At 33.7% G+C, this 18208-nt stretch overlaps 2 protein-coding genes across 3 annotated transcripts; both read left to right on the forward strand.

Moving 5' to 3' along the window:
* Positions 1 to 6495: 6495 nt before the first annotated feature.
* LOC132313071 (interactor of constitutive active ROPs 2, chloroplastic-like) lies at positions 6496 to 12837 on the forward strand. 2 transcript variants are annotated; one of them, XM_059811710.1, is made up of 5 exons: positions 6496 to 6732; positions 8440 to 8534; positions 9869 to 10052; positions 10809 to 12471; positions 12556 to 12837. In XM_059811710.1, the coding sequence occupies exons 2-4, from the start codon at positions 8515 to 8517 to the stop codon at positions 12453 to 12455; spliced, it is 1851 nt and encodes a 616-aa protein (XP_059667693.1). In that variant the 5' UTR covers positions 6496 to 6732; positions 8440 to 8514; the 3' UTR covers positions 12456 to 12471; positions 12556 to 12837. The 2 variants fall into 2 exon arrangements, with proteins under 2 accessions (XP_059667693.1, XP_059667694.1); XM_059811711.1 differs by having other exon boundaries at positions 6497 to 6732; positions 9872 to 10052.
* A 1323-nt stretch (positions 12838 to 14160) lies between these two features.
* Positions 14161 to 16820, forward strand: LOC132313072 (small ribosomal subunit protein uS12). The gene is made up of 4 exons (XM_059811712.1): positions 14161 to 14280; positions 15558 to 15713; positions 16274 to 16400; positions 16501 to 16820. The coding sequence occupies exons 1-4, from the start codon at positions 14276 to 14278 to the stop codon at positions 16639 to 16641; spliced, it is 429 nt and encodes a 142-aa protein (XP_059667695.1). The 5' UTR covers positions 14161 to 14275; the 3' UTR covers positions 16642 to 16820.
* The last annotated feature ends 1388 nt before the right edge of the window (positions 16821 to 18208 follow it).

Consider the following 18208-nt stretch of genomic DNA (forward strand, 5'->3'; position numbering starts at 1 on the left):
AATGACAACTCTACCCTCCAATAATCCTTAGCAAAAGGGTTCTTAGAATTTGCTAACCTCGTTTATTTTCTTTTTTAACCTCGTCTATTTTCTTGGGATCTCTTTTTAAATTCATTTTTTTTGTATTTTGTATTTATGGGAACCTAATCAAAAGACCACATATACATATTTACACAGGTTTTCAGTTCCAGTACCCCTTTGGTTACCTAAAGCTCTATAGATTGATATTTGATAACATCCTCAAACTTGATGTTTATTCGTGAAGGAAGATGACATTCTTAAACCCAAATTCGTTGTTAGCGAAAAAGTTCTTAAATTTTGCTTCATTGCAGCACAGGGCTATGGACTTTAAGTTTTTTTTCTTTTCTTTTTTTTTCTTCAATTGCTCAAAATTTTGGGGAACAAAATTGAGTAAGTTTTCATTAGGAAAGAAAAATGATAAAAAAAAAATACCATGGAGTCTACTAATTTAGGAGTTTTCATTCCTTTAATACAGTGAATTAGTTCAAGTATAAGTCTTATTGTAAAATAAGATAGGGCGAATGCTTTGCGTTTCAATTTAAAAATTTAAGTTATTAGATAATATTAACACTCACGGACGTTCTCGTTTCGGTTGAGTTACTCTGCCTATCCGGGATGACACACACAAACAATTTCCAGGCAACGCTTAACGCGCATAACATTGAATCTGACTTTAATATCAACTATAACTAATCGAATCTTTCGTAATCCGATCAAAAATCTAAATTATTAAGTGAGCTATCACCGGAACCATATACCCATTTTACTTTCCATTGAGACAAAGACCATCTCTTGTAACACTTTATTCACTACATGATCAGGATAAAAACTCTTCTGCTGTAAAAATGGAATTGAAAAATCGGACTTAAGAAGCATTTTTGAAAATCAGAAATATTTTAAAGGGCAGTACCGTCATTTTCTTTTAGTATCTACAAGATTTGGAGCGCGTATAATTTTTGGAGCGGGAATATTATTAGTACCCTTCGTTAAATTTAAAATTTAAATTGAACAGCCTTGGAACTAGGGTTTTAGAATGGGAACGAATTCAAGAGCCCTTGGGCTGAAATGCAATATAGCTACTTGACCTGGATTTTACCCCTCCAATAATTTCTCATGTATTAGGTAAAATATTGAATAGTACCTACTGGTAGAAGTAACTTGTGTGTGTAACTTTTAATCTGACATATGGGTTAGAAACTAAATGCAGAGTACAAGGTGATGTACATCTTGGGGAACACTTGATATGGGTTAAAAATTTATTGTGACGGGTCATATACATATTTTGACTGGAAAAGGGCCTGTCCCTTTCCTTTAATGAACCACATATGCTTCCTTTTGGGCCACCTTCTGATGTCTGGGCCTCTCAGTCTCTCAACAATAGATGTGAGTCCAATGATGGGATAGGGGTTTGATTTTTTATCACTTAGATTTTTCTTCCATAAGTTGATACTCCCTCTCTCTCAAAATAGGCGTTCAATTGTTCACAATGGACACTTATTTTAGGAGGGAGGGAGTACTATGGTTGGTAGGGAAGAAAGAAGAGGGAAAAAAATTGAATAATTGGGATGATGGATGAAGCCTCTCTTTCGATTTCATTTCCAAGCAAAATCGGTTGTGTTCATGGTCAGGACGGGATAATGCTAAAGTTTTTTTAAAGAGCGTTCTCATGAGGTAGAATCTCCTCTGTGAATATGAGTCTGATCTTAAGTCGTCATCCAAAAACGAATATCTTCATTTAAGAGAAGTCACAGGCAAATAGTAGATGGAAAATTATAAAAGAAAAAGATTTGTTGAAGAAAATTGAAAGAACTTTACTACAAGGTCATTACTAGTTGGTACAAACATTAAAGAATTGGAGGACATTTGTAGGTGTGTGATGACTTTTTACTTAAACAACACCAAAAAATTAAGAAGAAAAAATATAAAAGAAAACGATTATCCTAGTATATAAATTTATAATTTTAACTCTGCCATGCTTCTTGATTCATATAATAAATGATACAAATGGTAAAATATTACTAATATTCAAACCTCCCATTCTTTACTTTCCAATCAAATAATTAAAAAAGGTTCACACTTTTTTTCGTGTTTCATTCACTCAATGAGACAGGAACTAGGTGCCTAGGAACCTTCCTTTCCTCGTGAATAAAGAGCATTGTTTTGTACTACCTCAAAGAAGAATTGTCTCCATACCATACGTCTTTACTTCACTGTAGCATCTCTTTTATCCATTCCCCTACCTCACTTAAATAACATCAAAATCACAGTACAAACAAAATGGTACACATATGTGTGTGCATGTGTGTGTGTGAGACCTCAATTGTAACTTAATTGTTTGAGCAAAGTTGTCGTGTTCTATACTGGAGCCATAAAGATTCCATCTTCTTGGTAGCCAACTATTGTCTAACCGGAGTAGCGCACTTACACCCTCCATGAACGGTCTTCAAAAATCGTTAATGTAGGTTGTTAGTTTTGTTTGGGCTTATCTCCTGTATGCTCTCTTTTGGGCTTGTTTGCTCAGTCCAATGGACTGATTTGGCCTAATGGCCCTTCTTGTAATTATTACCATTTTCTTTTATATATATATATATATATATATTCAGTGGCTTTAAAATCCAAAAATAAAAAATAAAAAATCACAAACAAACAAACAAAGCAAGCTACCAGTCTCTAAAGTTGAAGCACTTCTTTAGAAGTAGCTGCTTTATGTGTTATGTATTTGTTTGTGTTGTTTGTAAGTTACTCAACTACCCCCAAATAGCTCATTTCAATATTTCATATCCAAGACTCCCTTTGTTTGGATATAAAAAATATATCTATTTTTAATATTTAATTGTCGTAAATATTTTGCAAAAAAAAAAAAAAAGAGGGGGGGGGGGGGGGGGGGGGTGTTGGTCCCTTTCAAGTAGTGCTACTGTATACATCTTCCAATGTGGACGTATCACCCCCACGAAGTTTACTCATTTGACCAGTACTATATGTGCCCTTTCAAAATAGTACAAGGGCGGTGACACGTCATCATTCATGATGGGCCTAGCAAGAGGCATGGTGGCAACTTTGATATGGTAAGATAGTATAATGATATATATAGTGAGAATGATTTTAGTAATATGGTGTAAAAAGTAATTAATAGAATGGCAATGAAATTGAAGTGTGAGTTAGTTTTGCGTTTAGTGGAAGTGATCAAAATCAAGAGCTGTTGGAACTGTTGCTTTCATTGTGGCAACATCATCAAAGGTTAAGGGTAGCCCACATATGTTGTTGATGGCAATATGGTTGCTTTCTTTGTAAACAAAGCAAAACCTTAGCATCCCAAAACATCTTATCCAATTTACACTTTTTCCTTTTTGATTTTTTGATTATCCTTGGCAAAAATAAAGCATTCTATAAGATGAATACTAATACTCTTTCTATCTCAAAATGTCAATGAATATGATTTAGAGTAAAGTTTCTAAAATATAGTAAAAGGGGCTTGAGATTAAATCCCGGCAAAATTTCGGAATTTGGAGGGATTTGTGGAAGGAAGTGGGTTACTTCATTGTGTGGACCACCCATTAGATACACACATATCTACATAAATATATGGTCCTTTTTTTACGACTTTGTCATGATGCATCTAACCCAATAAATAAAAATTACATGATTTTGGACCATTACGACTTCATGAGTAATGTCACACACGCCAACATAATGTTACACACGTGTATTTGTAGAATAAGGTTATTTAATATTGAACTTTGTTTTAAGTTATGTAGTAAGGATACGAATACGTGATACGGATATAATAATGTGACACGTCAAATTTTTTAAAAGTAAGGCACAAGTATGACATCCATACAGCTATATATAAAGAACAATGATTACCTTAAGCCGCAAAAGAAGGAACCTTCTTCCTATGATGAGGTGGCCAATAAAATATCATCAAGTGTTTAAGTTTTAAAAAATAATAATAATAATAATAATAATAATGACTACAGGCAATAGTTTTTGACTCTTCTCTCTTTCTCTCTCAAGCTATATATATTATTTGTGTGTTTGTGTTTTGAATCTAAAATCAAACATTGTTCTAAAGAATATATATATATATATATTATACACCACATATTATAAAGAGTGGGGCCAAGTTGGGGAATGACCCTAAGCCTATATTAGTTTTATCACGAATGATGATGTTCTTTCCCTCAAATATATAATTACATATTATATATCATGTATGAACGACACATTATACCAAATTAAATAACTTTTTTGATAGAAAAATCTAATGGATCTATTTTTATTGTTTTTATTTGGTGACAATCATCTTTAAACAATTAAATTTGGATGAGAAGTTTTAATCAGATACAAAAGAAAATAAGATGAACATGGAATGTTTTGAATTTTTTGAGAGATTGGGATGAGAAAATGAAAGAAAAAGTAAGGAAGATGAACATGAAAAGTTTTAAGATTTATATATAAGCGAAAGAAAATAACTGAAAATTTTAATTTCAATACAAAAAAACCTAGAAAAACAAATAGGATTATATATATATATATATAATCCTAGAAAAACAAAAAACCTAGAAAAACAAATAGGATTATATATATCAAACATTGTTCTAAAGAATATATATATATATATATTATACACCACATATTATAAAGAGTGGGGCCAAGTTGGGGAATGACCCTAAGCCTATATTAGTTTTATCACGAATGATGATGTTCTTTCCCTCAAATATATAATTACATATTATATATCATGTATGAACGACACATTATACCAAATTAAATAACTTTTTTGATAGAAAAATCTAATGGATCTATTTTTATTGTTTTTATTTGGTGACAATCATCTTTAAACAATTAAATTTGGATGAGAAGTTTTAATCAGATACAAAAGAAAATAAGATGAACATGGAATGTTTTGAATTTTTTGAGAGATTGGGATGAGAAAATGAAAGAAAAAGTAAGGAAGATGAACATGAAAAGTTTTAAAATTTATATATAAGCGAAAGAAAATAACTGAAAATTTTAATTTCAATACAAAAAAACCTAGAAAAACAAATAGGATTATATATATATATTTCTTTTAGATTTTAGATTCAAAACACATCAATAATATATATCGCTACTGCGTGAGAGAGAAAAAGAAAGGGTCAGTTTCTCATCTTTTTTTAAAAAAAAAAAAAAAAACTTAAACACGTGTTAATGTTTTATTGAGCCATCTCATCATTAAAAGGATGTTCCTTCTTATGCGGCCTAAGGCGACTATTATTCATATATAAATATAAAATTTTATTTTTATACGTTTATTCAATAATAATAGTATAAAATTTTAATTAATTTATAATTTATATATTAAGAGTTGCTCTGAAATGAATTAAAAAATAAAATTATATTATTATTATAATAATTTTTATATTACATATATCATTATTTTACTACTTTATCGTGAAAATACTCAGAATCAATTTCACACACACACACATATATATATATATATATATATATATATATATTCGATGAGACTGTGTGATTGTTCAGAGTCAATTTGAAATTATTTAGTTGGCACATCAATAATGACGGATAATTTAAATCTAGAGTCAATTTCAAATGAATGACTTTTGGTTTGCCTTGTTATGTAGGATATTGCTCAACCAGTACAATTTGGCTCCATCCAACCTAATAATTTTGAAAAATGAGACTTCAAGACCAGCATAGGTCTTTGTTTCTTGATTATCTAACAATAATGTTCCCTCGTATATGTGTATATATAGAAATATAATATTAAAGTTTCAATATTAATTTCACATGGTAAACTAATTAATACTTTACAATTATCTACAAAATATTATCTTTGTTCTATATTAATTGTCTATTTCAAAAACTTTGATTCACTACTATCTTTTATTTTTTAATCATTTGAGGTCATTTTTAGTCTTATTCTTTTTATATACTTATATAATACCTATATCCCATGTTAGATGTCCACTTCGATAATTTTGGCTCACAAAAATTGTGAGTCAAAGTTTTTCTAGTGGACAACTAATATAAGACTGAGATAGTATTTTTTATCATAATTATTGAGTCGATTTACAATTTTAAAAGAGGAGCGTTTTGAAGAAACTAGGGGATAGCTTCTCCAAAATGCTTTTCTAAAACGTAAAAGCTATTTATAATTTTGAGAACAGTTTTTTATTTTAAAAAAATTGTACAAAAAATTTTGCTTAGTTTAATTTTCTGAAAATTCAGTTATAAAATAACTGTCTTTTATTATTCTTTAAAAATTACTATAATTTTTTTTTTTTTTGAATTCTTGATAGTTATTTTTAGAGTTACAAACCAAACAGATTAATTTTACAAATCATTATACATCACATTACACTTTTGAATTTTGAGGGGCAATTATGTCTTTTAGTTTTCGTAACGTGTCAAAGCGCGTGCAGCAAGAGCGTGGGTTTGCTAGCCTTACTGCAACTTAGCAAATGTATTCGGGCGACCATATTTCCTAGCTGACAAGAACTGGCTGAGAGGAGAGTAGAGAGAGAAAGTAGAGAGAGAGTGTGTGACTCGGGAACTGCGCGCAGAAGCAGTAGCATCGGCGGAAAGCTACCACCTGAGCCTGCGAACGACAACTCCTCATCCCAAAACTAGGGTTTTCTTGTCTTCAAAATTGGAAGAGTTTAGTCACCAAAACATAAGCCCAGTCTCAGCATACAAAATCTTCAGGTAAGAACATCAGATATTCATTAATCTAACAAATTATTTTTCTTTTTCCTCTATCTCTTTCTTCTGGGTTATGGTTTTTTTTTTTTTTTTTTTAGATTACTGATTTTAACTGAGAAATTTTAGTTTTTTACGGGGTTGATTATTCTTCTGGAAACAGAGACCTCTGGATTTTAGTATGGTATGAATGCTGTTTGATTGAAATCTCATTTTCTGGGAAATTTTTGCTTTGGAACGAGAATGTTGGTTACTGAATGACCTTGACAGCTTGAATGTTGCAGTCTATTAGTTTTACTTATCTCTCTCTCTTTTTCTTCTGTAGTTTTGTTATTGCTCTTTTTTCTTTTGTAAGAGCATGAAGAGTCACTCCTTATAGGTTATCTCTTTATATGTCTATCTGTGTATATATATGCGGTTTTTTTTGGAGTGTCAATAGATCTAAAAGGTTAAAGAAATCTGAACAGTGGTCACATTTTGAAGGTTTAGAACTATTAATTTCACATATCAATTTTTTTGTTTTTTTTTTCTTTATATTTTAAAACATTTCACATGTTTTAACTCATGAAGATTCATCACGTTTTGGCGGTTTTGAATTATTAACTTCACAAATCATAAATGGTTAAAGAAATCCGAAGAGTGGTCACATTTTGAAGGTTTAGAACCATTAATTTCACAGATCAATTTTTTTCTGTATATTTTATAACATTTCACATGTTTTAACACATGAAGATTGGCCACGTTTTGGCGGTTTTGAACTATTAACTACACAATATATACATATATATATATAGTTTTTTTCTCTGTATATTGTATAACATTTCACATACATTTTTTTATTTTATTTTATGTTATGTATATCTGAATGCATGAATGTCTTTCCTCCCTTTACGAAATGATTTTTCTTGGTTCCACATTTCGGACGGATTCTTTTTCTGTTTTGTCTGTCTCGTATCTCTGGGTTCAGTGACACTGGATTTATTTTCCATGAATTGAAGAACACTGGGTATTTAACAAGGAAAATTCAAAGAAAGTAACCCGAACAAAATTCTCTTTTTTCATGAACATTGAAGAGCATCTGTTCACAAGTTGTTTGGTCTATTTTTGAAGAATTATTGTTCATTGCTTTAATTTGCAGCATAAAGTCGATTAAGTAGAAACTGCGAATCAAACCATCAATAGATTAAAATATTAAAATACTGTGGTTAAAACTGAATCACCCCCCTCCCCTTTTTTGCATGAAGTGGCTTTAATGGTTACTCAGTGAATGGGGCAATTCAACGCGGTGTATGATGTATAATGTAATGTGGGATGTCATTGTTAATTGTTATTCATTGCTTCCTTTATCCTGTTACCTCAATAATGTTTGGGCACAGTATAAAGACTGGACTGGTAAAAGTATAGAAAAGAAAAAAAGTGGAAAGATGGCTTGCATAATGATTTCTAATTTTCTTTTGATTGCTACCTCTTTTTTTTTTTTTTCCTTTCCTGCTTGGTTGATTTGTTTGGTGGCATTGGTGGTAGTTTCTGTGGAGTTCCTTTGAAGGGATTTTGTTTTCTGTTTGTTTGGTTGGTTTCTGTAATGAATATTAATTACAGGTTGGTGGTCCTTCATCAACCCATTAATTTTCTGTTTGTACATTTATATATCAGATTCCTTTTCCTTTTCCTTTTCTTTGGGGAATGGGGATGATTTCTCTTAACTATTTGCAGGTATTGTGGGTCAGGTGGGGCTTTGAAGCAGAGTGCTATTAGTTTGCCCTTTTATTAGGAAAGAAGAGGTTGAACATGCAGACACCAAAAGCAAGGTATATATGTCATTTGTTCTACTGATCTTGTAATATTTTTAATCTCCTCATACATCAAATACTGGTTGTTATGAAATTCACATAATTGAATTTTACATGCTATACTTTTTTTTTTTTATTGGATAAGTATTATTTCTTAAACAGTAATACTATATGTGCTTCAATTTTCAAAATTTAGTAATGCAGTTATCTTCTCATCCATGTTGATACCTTCTTTTGGCTAGTACTATGGAAGTTGCCCATTAAAATATTCCCATCAGCTCTTATCTCTTCTGGGTCATGTTCATCTGCGGTTTTGGACTTATGTATAGATTGCTTAAAGTGTCAGTTTCAGTTGTTGAATTGGTCATGAGTTCAACTTGTTATTGGTGATTTAGCTCAATAATGATGATATTTTGTAGTATGTTCAAATGCAGAAAACTTTGAAATAACGAAGAATCCAAATAGTAAATTACACACCATGTGGATATAGGAAGGATAAATGAATGGTCAACAAGGCATGGTCCAAAAGCACACTTCAACGACCACCACATTAGTCTGTGCCAGATTCGGATATTAGCAAAACTGTCATAGTAGTATCTAAAAATATTGTAGAAGATTTGAAATCTTCATTTTAATATCATTTTTTTTCTCTCTATTTTTTATCAGTATTAACTTGGCCAAAGCCACGAGTTTCAAAATTATTTAAACTTTATAGTTAATAAATGTTGATATTCTATTTATAAGGATTTCAGAATGACATATGTCTTGTCGATGTATGTCAGCATTGTTGATAGCCTTACTGGTATCTTGCAAGCATCAGCTGGAGCCTGGAGCCTTAATAATGAATTCAAAGTTTGTCATCTTTTGGTCCTCTTTTTAACTCAGGTGTTCTTAATCTTTTAAATCTTAATTCATATCTTAAGAGAATAATGAGAGAAAGAGTGTACGCATTTCTGTAAAATGTTGGAGCTTTACAAAATTCTGTTTGGTAGAGAATGTGAGATTTTGTTTGTTTGTCTGTTTGTATGTGTGTGGTTAAGTACATGGTGGAGGATGTTGCTGAGACTGGACAGAACGGTCATTAGTGTATCTTAAGCATAGCCTGCATTGTACATTTTGATGCTTGAACAGGTCGCAAGTATTGGTCCGTAACAATTTAAAAACTATATACCAATTCCTCAATCTATAATTGACTTAATCCATGTTAAACCAGTGCTTGAATATTTTCCTTTTCATTTTTGCTTTTATTTTATTTCCATGACGTTTTTTCGAATTTCATTGCTTTAACTGGAACTCAAGGATCTTTATGTATGTTTTTGTTTTTGCTGATTTCATTATCTTTGCTTTGGTAGCAGAACTGGCTCCTTGGAAGTGCCTCAAAGAGCATCTCCTGTTGCACCTCGAACTGCTCGCCAGCTTAAGACACCTGGGTCAGATTCCGATTCTGTTTCCTCCCCAAATCCAGCAAGCAGGACACCCAAAGACAGAAGTCCTAAAGTAATTGAGCGCAGGTCACCACGAAGTCCGGTGCCAGAGGTATCTACATTTTAACTTACAACTATAAGATATTCATTTTCATGATGGTGATATGGAAACCTTTACAGCTCTTAAATATTGCCCAGAATGAACAATGTTCCATCTAGAGATGATAATGCCAGAAAAATGTTTGTGGCATTGACTGAAGTTACCAAAGTGATGTAGAAGCCTCATTGTAATTTTGGTAGTGGGTTTTTGATATCTCATAAGACAATTATATCATGGGTATTGCCTTCACATGTATTCCTTTTTATCTACTTATTTTAATTGTTAGATTTAATTATTTCCATCTGAAAAGAAAAGGAAGAATTTTTAGTGTTCTTTAAGTTAAAACAATCCGAGAACCATGCATAGAGAATGGTTCTCTAAGATCTTTTTTCTTCTACTCATTTTGCTTCTTTTCCCTCCTGGGTGCTTGTGTGGGGTGTGGGTTTCAGTTGCTATTTCTTAACTCACACAACTTGTTTGTCATTATCTGGAATTAATTTCATTGCTTTTCATGGCTTGCTCAATCTATTGGATTCCTGGAACTATGAGATTCATTATTCATATTACATATGTTATTCAAATTTGTGTGTATATTTGCACCATTTGAATTATCTAGACGTATTGATTGCTGTAAGATTTTTTTTCTTCTTTTTAATAATTCCCTTAAGTATTGTTGTCATGATATGTGGTGGTAGTTGTTTTTGCATATTTCTGTACTATTTTAGTTACCCACTTTCACATTCTAATCCCATGTTTTCTGAGCTTCAGAAGAAGCGCCCAAGCAGAGTGCCTGAACTGGAATCTCAGCTTGCTCAGCTCCAGGAGGAACTGAAGAAGGCAAAAGACCAGCTGAGCTCATCCGAATTATGGAAGAGACGGGCCCAGCAGGAGGCCGAAGAGACCAAGAAGCAGCTTGCAGCCATGTCAGCAGAACTCGAGGAGTCCCAGCAGCAGCTGCTGGAGCTTTCTGCTTCTGAGGATACTCGGGTCCAGGAGCTCCGCAAAATCTCCCACGACCGAGATCGAGCATGGCAGTCCGAACTAGAGGCTGTTCAGAAGCAGCACTCTATGGACTCTGCTGCCTTGGCTTCTGCCATGTTAGAGATCCAGAAGCTCAAGTTCCAGCTGGAAAGGGTGGCAGAATCTGAAGCTGCTCAGGCTAGGGATGCTGAATCAGCACATGAAAAGATACAGAGCCTAAGACTTGAACTTACAGAAACTCTCTCCCTGGTTGAGAAACTAAAAACTGAGCTCACTGATTGCAAAGAATCTGAAGCTCGGGCCCTAGAAGTTGTTAGTAAAACACAGATGCAATTGGAATCGTCAAAAACAACTGAGGAGTCACTCCGGTCAGAAGGCCTTAAAGCCAAGGAGGCTTACAAATCTTTGGCTTTGGAACTGGAGCAATCAAAGGATCAAATAAAATCATTGGAGGGACTTGTTAGCAAACTAAAGGCTGATTTAGGGAATAATGACAAAACCTCACAAGATCCTTCAGGCAATATTAAAGATGCAGAATCAAACGAGCTAAGAGTAGAGCTTAACAATATGAGAAATGAGGTAAATCAATTAAGATCTGCACTAGATGGAGCTGAAAGAAGGTACCAGGAAGAAAATATTCAAAGCACAATGCAGATCAGAAGTGCTTATGAATTAGTGGAGCACGCAAAATCAGAATTGTGCCTGAGAGAGGCTGAATTGGAGGTTAAGTTGAAGAAAGCGAAAGCTGATATTGAAGAGTTAAAGGCAAATCTGATAAATAAAGAGACTAAATTGCAGAGTATTTTAGAGGAGAATGAGAGGCTGAATACAAACATTGAGAAGAATCAGTCTAGAGAAAGAGAATCTGAACTGGAAACAGAGTTGAAGATGTCAGAAGTACGAGTGACAGATTTAAGGGCAAGTTTGTTGGATAAAGAGACAGAGTTACAGGGTATAACTGAGGAAAATGAGATGCTGAAGTTAAAATTCAAGAAGTGGGAAGTGGAGAGTGAAGCAGTAAATGATGAGGCCAATGCTTTAGCAGAAGCAGCAAGGGCTGCGGAGCATGAGGCTTTGATGAAGCTTGGCTGTTTGACAGAAGAGGCAGATAGAAGCAGCAAAAAAACCGCGCGGGTTATTGAGCAGCTAGATGCAGCACAGGCTACAAATTCAGAATTGGAGGCTGAGTTGAGGAAATTAAAGGTACAGTCAGACCAGTGGAGGAAGGCAGCCGAGGCAGCTGCTGCTATGCTTTCTACAGGACATAATGGGAAATTAGTGGAGAGAACAGGGTCGCTTGACAGTAACTTCCATACCATTGGTGGAAAGATGAATTCACCTTATTCAGAAGACATGGATGACGACTCACCTAAGAAGAAAAATGGTAACATGTTGAAGAAGATCGGTGTGTTGTTGAAAAAGGGCCAGAAATAGATGAATTGTTCCGCAGGTAGAGCATCTTGTTCTTCACAGATTGTGTTATTGTTTTTGTTTTGCCCTGTTCATGTTAACTCATAGTTTATTTTCTTAACAGGTGCTTCGGGGGGCTGGATTTAAGTATAATTGCATGGAAATGGATTAAGGCTTAGTGTTCTATTTTGTTTAACCTGCCATATGTGTGGGGTTTTGACAGACGCCGCAATTATTGTATTTTATTTTATTTTTTTTCTGTTTTAAAATGGCAAGACATGTCTGTCCTTTGATCACTGAGGAAATTATGTATGTAATTAAGTGATCTGATGAGCAAAAACTGTTGTATTGTTCTATTTTGGAGATAATGTTAATATGGCACTCCTTTAGGGGTTACTTTGGCTAATGATCATGCATTAGCATTATGCATCATAGCAAGCATGCAATATCTGCAATTGTTGCTTCAATTCTTTCTACTTGGAGTTTAGTAGATGAAAATTATGAATTCAAGGTTACCCAACTCTGGCAAGTAAAGGGACTTGTTCAAGTCTGGTTTGGATGCCCTATGTAGAATAAAGATTGTGTTTCACAGAAAGCTACAAACTATGAACTTCGGAAAATTGATCATTAATTTATTTGATGTATTGTAGTATTTAGCAATGCTAAAATCTTGGTTTGATAAGTGAATCTTAGATTAGTCACTTAAAAATTATGCCAGAGATATCAGTTTGTGCAAACTTGTCTTAATCCATGTTCAATCCTTCTGATTCAGTATTTCATATAGGCATCCTTTGTTGCTTTTCTTGTACCCTGGGTGATGCATAATGTTAACAGGACCAAATGTATATTTAGTTTTACAGTTTACTGAATTATAGCAGAAAATTAAGCAATCTAGGTTTGTACAAATTCATGTGGTTCTCTTTATATGCTAAACATAAGTTACCAGTCATGCAGAGAGCCTTCCAAGCCCTGGTCTATTTCAGTTGATCTGCAGAAGATGACACAAACATGAGCTTGTTTCTTATCTTCAACTCAGAAAATGACATTTTTGCAGGAACCATTGCAGAGATAAGCCTTCAAATTTGCCTGATAGTGTCAATAAGAAGCATTATTGCCGTGGCATTCTAAGGAAAGATGAATCCATTGAGTTTTGGAGCAAATGGTCAAACGCACGTATTCTTACATTACTTTTGGAGAGGTTGTTTGATTGTTTGGAACCCGTTACAGATAACAATGTAAACCATTAAAGCTGGAGTTGTGATTTTACACGCAACCCAATTGATGACATAGCCTTAAATCATTCTTTGACCAGCACAAAAAATTTGATAAACATCATGAGCTATGCAATTCTACAGTAACTAATATTGCCAACCAATTAAATCAAAACACACTTGCTTTTGGTAAAATCAAATAAAAAACACACACACATATGAATAATGTAACAATACAACTAAATTAGCTGATTAATATAACCCATAAAAACACATCCATAAAATATATTCATGTACATTTTTTTGGGAGTACTCTTTTTAAGTGGTTCAACAATTTTAAATGGGCTAGCAGATGGGATCACGGTTTGAACTTTGAACGGAATCATTATGTAACCCCAATTAGAACAACAATACAGCCCAAACAGCGATAATGGGATACGCTGAAACTCACCTTCTTAGGCCCATCCAGATCGCCCACATACCAACCGAATGGGCCAGTATAGATATATATATATAATATACACCACTCCATGTTTGGTACTAATACTACTATTAGGGTTCGACTCGGTGGCTGCTGCCTCGTCATCTTCGAGCTCTCAAACCTAGTTTCGGTCGAGAAATTTCTCAGTCGCCATGGGGTATGAACTGCGGCTTTGATTTGGACTTTCGATTATCTTCTTACATATAAATGCTTATATATATATATATATTTATACATATATTTATATAACCCATATATATGTGTACACATGTAGCTTTTAGAATCAAGTTTAGTGTTTTTGAATATGTTGGTTGTGTTCTTAGTGTAGATGCTGCTCCATGTTCAGATCTTTTGTTATTGATTTTCTTACTCCCTCCATTTGTTTGCTGAGATAACTCATGAAGACAGAACTTAAACCTTGGATATTGATGTTTTTGGTTGTAGAAAATTAAGTTTACATTTTAGCTAAGCCAAATGATTGTATTTGGAATTGAGGATGAATTCAATGTTTTTTTTTTTTTTTTTGTTTTCCATGGTCCCATAGTGGTAAATTTCATAATTAGTGTGATGTTTTGTTGCCTTCTTCTCGATTGAAAATTGCATCTCCAGAAATTTGGGGTTGTTATACTATACAAGGTTTTCATAGTCTCATAGCTGGAAAAATATGATAGATAAACTCTGAAATTCTTGACTAATATGATAGATAAACTTTTTGAATGGTAATGAATGCCCATGTATTTCCAGACTAGTATCTTTTTTCATTCATTCTTATTGGAGATGTGATGTGAGGAATAGTATGTTTCCATATGGCATTAGATATTTCCAAGACTACACAACCATATACTGCTTCAGTTTGTCAAAATTCATTGTGCCTTATAGATGCATTCAAACAATCTTTTTTATGTGATTTTTCTGGCATGGACAATGTTTTATGGAAGCAGTATCACATTTTACATTTACACTTATTTTTTTTTTTTTTTGTTAATTAGTATAGAAACACTATATTCGTATATCAGGATTGACAATTCCTAGAAACAGCATGCTGCAGCATCACGGATGTGAACTAAAAAGTAATTAGATTTAGAGAACTTGATTTTTTGGAGCTATTTCAAATAGAGGAAAGATGAAGAAAATCATTTAATTCTAAATTAAACACGAAATTATGATTTTAGTTAAACCAATAAAAGCAAGCAAACATTCTTTGATGTCTTTAATGTTTCATAAACTCAGTGCTCCATACATTTGTCAACGTGTTTGGGGAAAGAAATGAATTTTTGGAATTTTATTGCCGATTTTGGTTGAAAAGGTTTCAGTTTTCAAGTTCTCTTTTATTATCTTGTGATTTCCAATAAAGGATAATTAGCTTCTATGGATTGTCATTACTCGCCTGTTTTCAGTTGATTGTTTATAATATGAAGCTTTATTGTCCCACAGGAAAACACGTGGAATGGGAGCTGGTCGCAAGCTGAAGTCCCACCGTAGAAGGCAAAGGTGGGCTGACAAGGCATATAAGAAGTCACACCTTGGCAATGAATGGAAAAAGCCATTTGCTGGGTCTTCCCATGCAAAGGGCATTGTACTTGAGAAGATGTAAGACTTCAGCCAGTATGTTTTTCTTTTGGCAACTCAATTTTGGCCTCAGGATTTCATTTATACTTATTCTCGCCTAGATGCTCTCTTAGTTTCTATATTCTTTGATGATGCCCCATCCGTTCCAGTTTTACCCCTATTATCGTTCACATAGGCCAGGGGTTATTTAGATAGATGCTCCTTGAGAAAAAAATGGCCATGCATCATTTTAATGGAGTTCTGTTATATAACTTATATGTAACAAGTGCTTGGGTTGGTGTTTAGCCCAACCATGAAGTGGTGAGTCTGGTGACACAAATAAAGGAAACCAAAAGTATAGTTTGTTGTTCATTTAAAATTTGATGTACATTATTACTTCTTTTGTTTAAATTAGCTAGCAGAGTTTTCAGGATGTAATATTCCCCCTTTTTTTAAAAAAATGTTATGAGGGCAAAAGTGAATATATATATATATATCCAAATTTGAGTTGATGTTTGAATGTCCCTTGCGACATCAACCAAATCTCTGTGGTTATACCATTGCATATCAAACCTGACAGATGACCTTACTGATGTCTACAGAGGTATCGAGGCTAAACAGCCCAACTCTGCTATCAGGAAATGTGCTAGGGTTCAACTGATTAAGAATGGGAAGAAGATTGCTGCTTTTGTCCCCAATGACGGTTGTTTAAACTACATAGAAGAGAACGTAAGTAATCTGTCCAAGTGTAGACGCTCAATTGGTTCATGTTGGTTGTTTTTTCTTCCATTTGTTTTGTTGACCGCATGGAAAATGTATGTTACTGTAGGATGAGGTGTTGATTGCTGGATTTGGACGTAAGGGGCATGCTGTCGGAGATATTCCTGGTGTAAGATTCAAGGTTGTCAAGGTATCTGGTGTCTCTCTTCTTGCTCTATTTAAAGAGAAAAAGGAGAAGCCAAGGTCTTAGTTCCATGGAAGGAGCTCATTTTCTCATTTAGTCTTTATGGTTTCGGCAAAGTATTTGGATGTGGACTCTTTATTGCTTGAGTGGGTTTATAGAACTATTAATTCCCAAATTTTCTAGTTATTGTATTGCAATTCGCACAATCAATTTTGAATTAAGATTATCTTCTCAACCTTTTCAAATTCTCTCTATCTCACACGCGCGCTTGCAATCCTAGTGTATTGCTTATCTTTGACCGAAAAGGGTGGTCCATTTGTTCCATCTCATTCTGATTTTCTATGGGCCAATTCAAATCAAATTCAGTTTGTAATTAAGTGCTGGGATGAATAAATGTTGTGATCTCTATGCATATATTATATGAATGGGGTTCTCGGACTAAGGGAGGAGCGTGTGCTTAAAGATTGTTCTTTGGTCTTTTTAGTAATGGCAGCACATTATGTTGTACTCAAGGACAAATGACCACTGAGTGGTTTGCTAAAGTAGTAAAGAGAAAGCATGTACCATGGGTTGGGAGTGCAGGGTTGGTCCAATACATGCCCTTGAGATTATGCTTTAAAGCACCACATATCTATGTGTGTATATACACACGCACGATCATAGTTGGTTCACTTTTCCTAGTATACACACACGAACATAGATAGTGAATTTCAGTGACAAGTGTTCGGAATAAAAGATTTCCCTTTTCTCGCCAAACTGAACAAAATACAAAAGTAAAAGATTTCCCTCCTCGCCAAACTGAAGTTCTCTCTCTATAGAGTACGGATGAGAGCCCTCGTTTCGTCCTCTCTCTCTCTCTCCTCTCTCGCTACGAAAACTGAAGGGGGAGAACCATCTCTCACTCTCACTGTCACCCCCTCTCTCTCTCCTCTCATACCCTTGACGGTTACAATTTCTGTGTTAACTTCTCACCGCTGATGCACCGAGAGCTGCAGAACCACCATAAACACTACAGTGTTTTTCAGGTAAAAAAATATTTCTATTTAATTGAAAGACTTTATCTTTATTTCTGATTCCTTGTGCCGAGGAGTGAGAAATTAAGGGTTAGGACTCTGCTAGGGAACAATTGTAATTTCAACTCTGATTTCTAAAACTTCAACGCATTTCATAGACGGAAACTGATGGTCTCCTATTTTTTTTCTTTTTCTTCAGTACATCTAAACAAAATGTCTCTCTCCAAAAATTATGCCAATACTTATGATCACATTTTACAGAAATTAATGAGCTTTTTGCAGATGTTAAGCAAAAATTTCAATTGTGATTGCATTTCATAGACCGGAACTGATGGTCTCATTATTATTATTATTTTATTTTATTTTATTTATTTTTTTTTTTCCTTCAGTACATCTAAACTCAAAATACATATACGATTCACAAGATATATATACATGATATATATACATGTATATATCTTGGAAGTACCAAGAACCAAGGAATGGTATATTTTCCAAGTATATGGATTGCCTTGTTTCTCGTTTGGTGTATTAAAAAATATAAATAAAAATAAATAAATAATAAAAAACAGGAAGGAAGTTTTCAGCAGCTAAAGAATATTCTGGTCTGGATGCAATAT

Source organism: Cornus florida, unplaced genomic scaffold (assembly GCF_030987335.1).
Source record: "Cornus florida cultivar Cherokee Brave unplaced genomic scaffold, ASM3098733v1 CherokeeBrave_3.0.0_Hap2_Chr06, whole genome shotgun sequence".
Lineage (NCBI taxonomy): Eukaryota > Viridiplantae > Streptophyta > Magnoliopsida > Cornales > Cornaceae > Cornus > Cornus florida.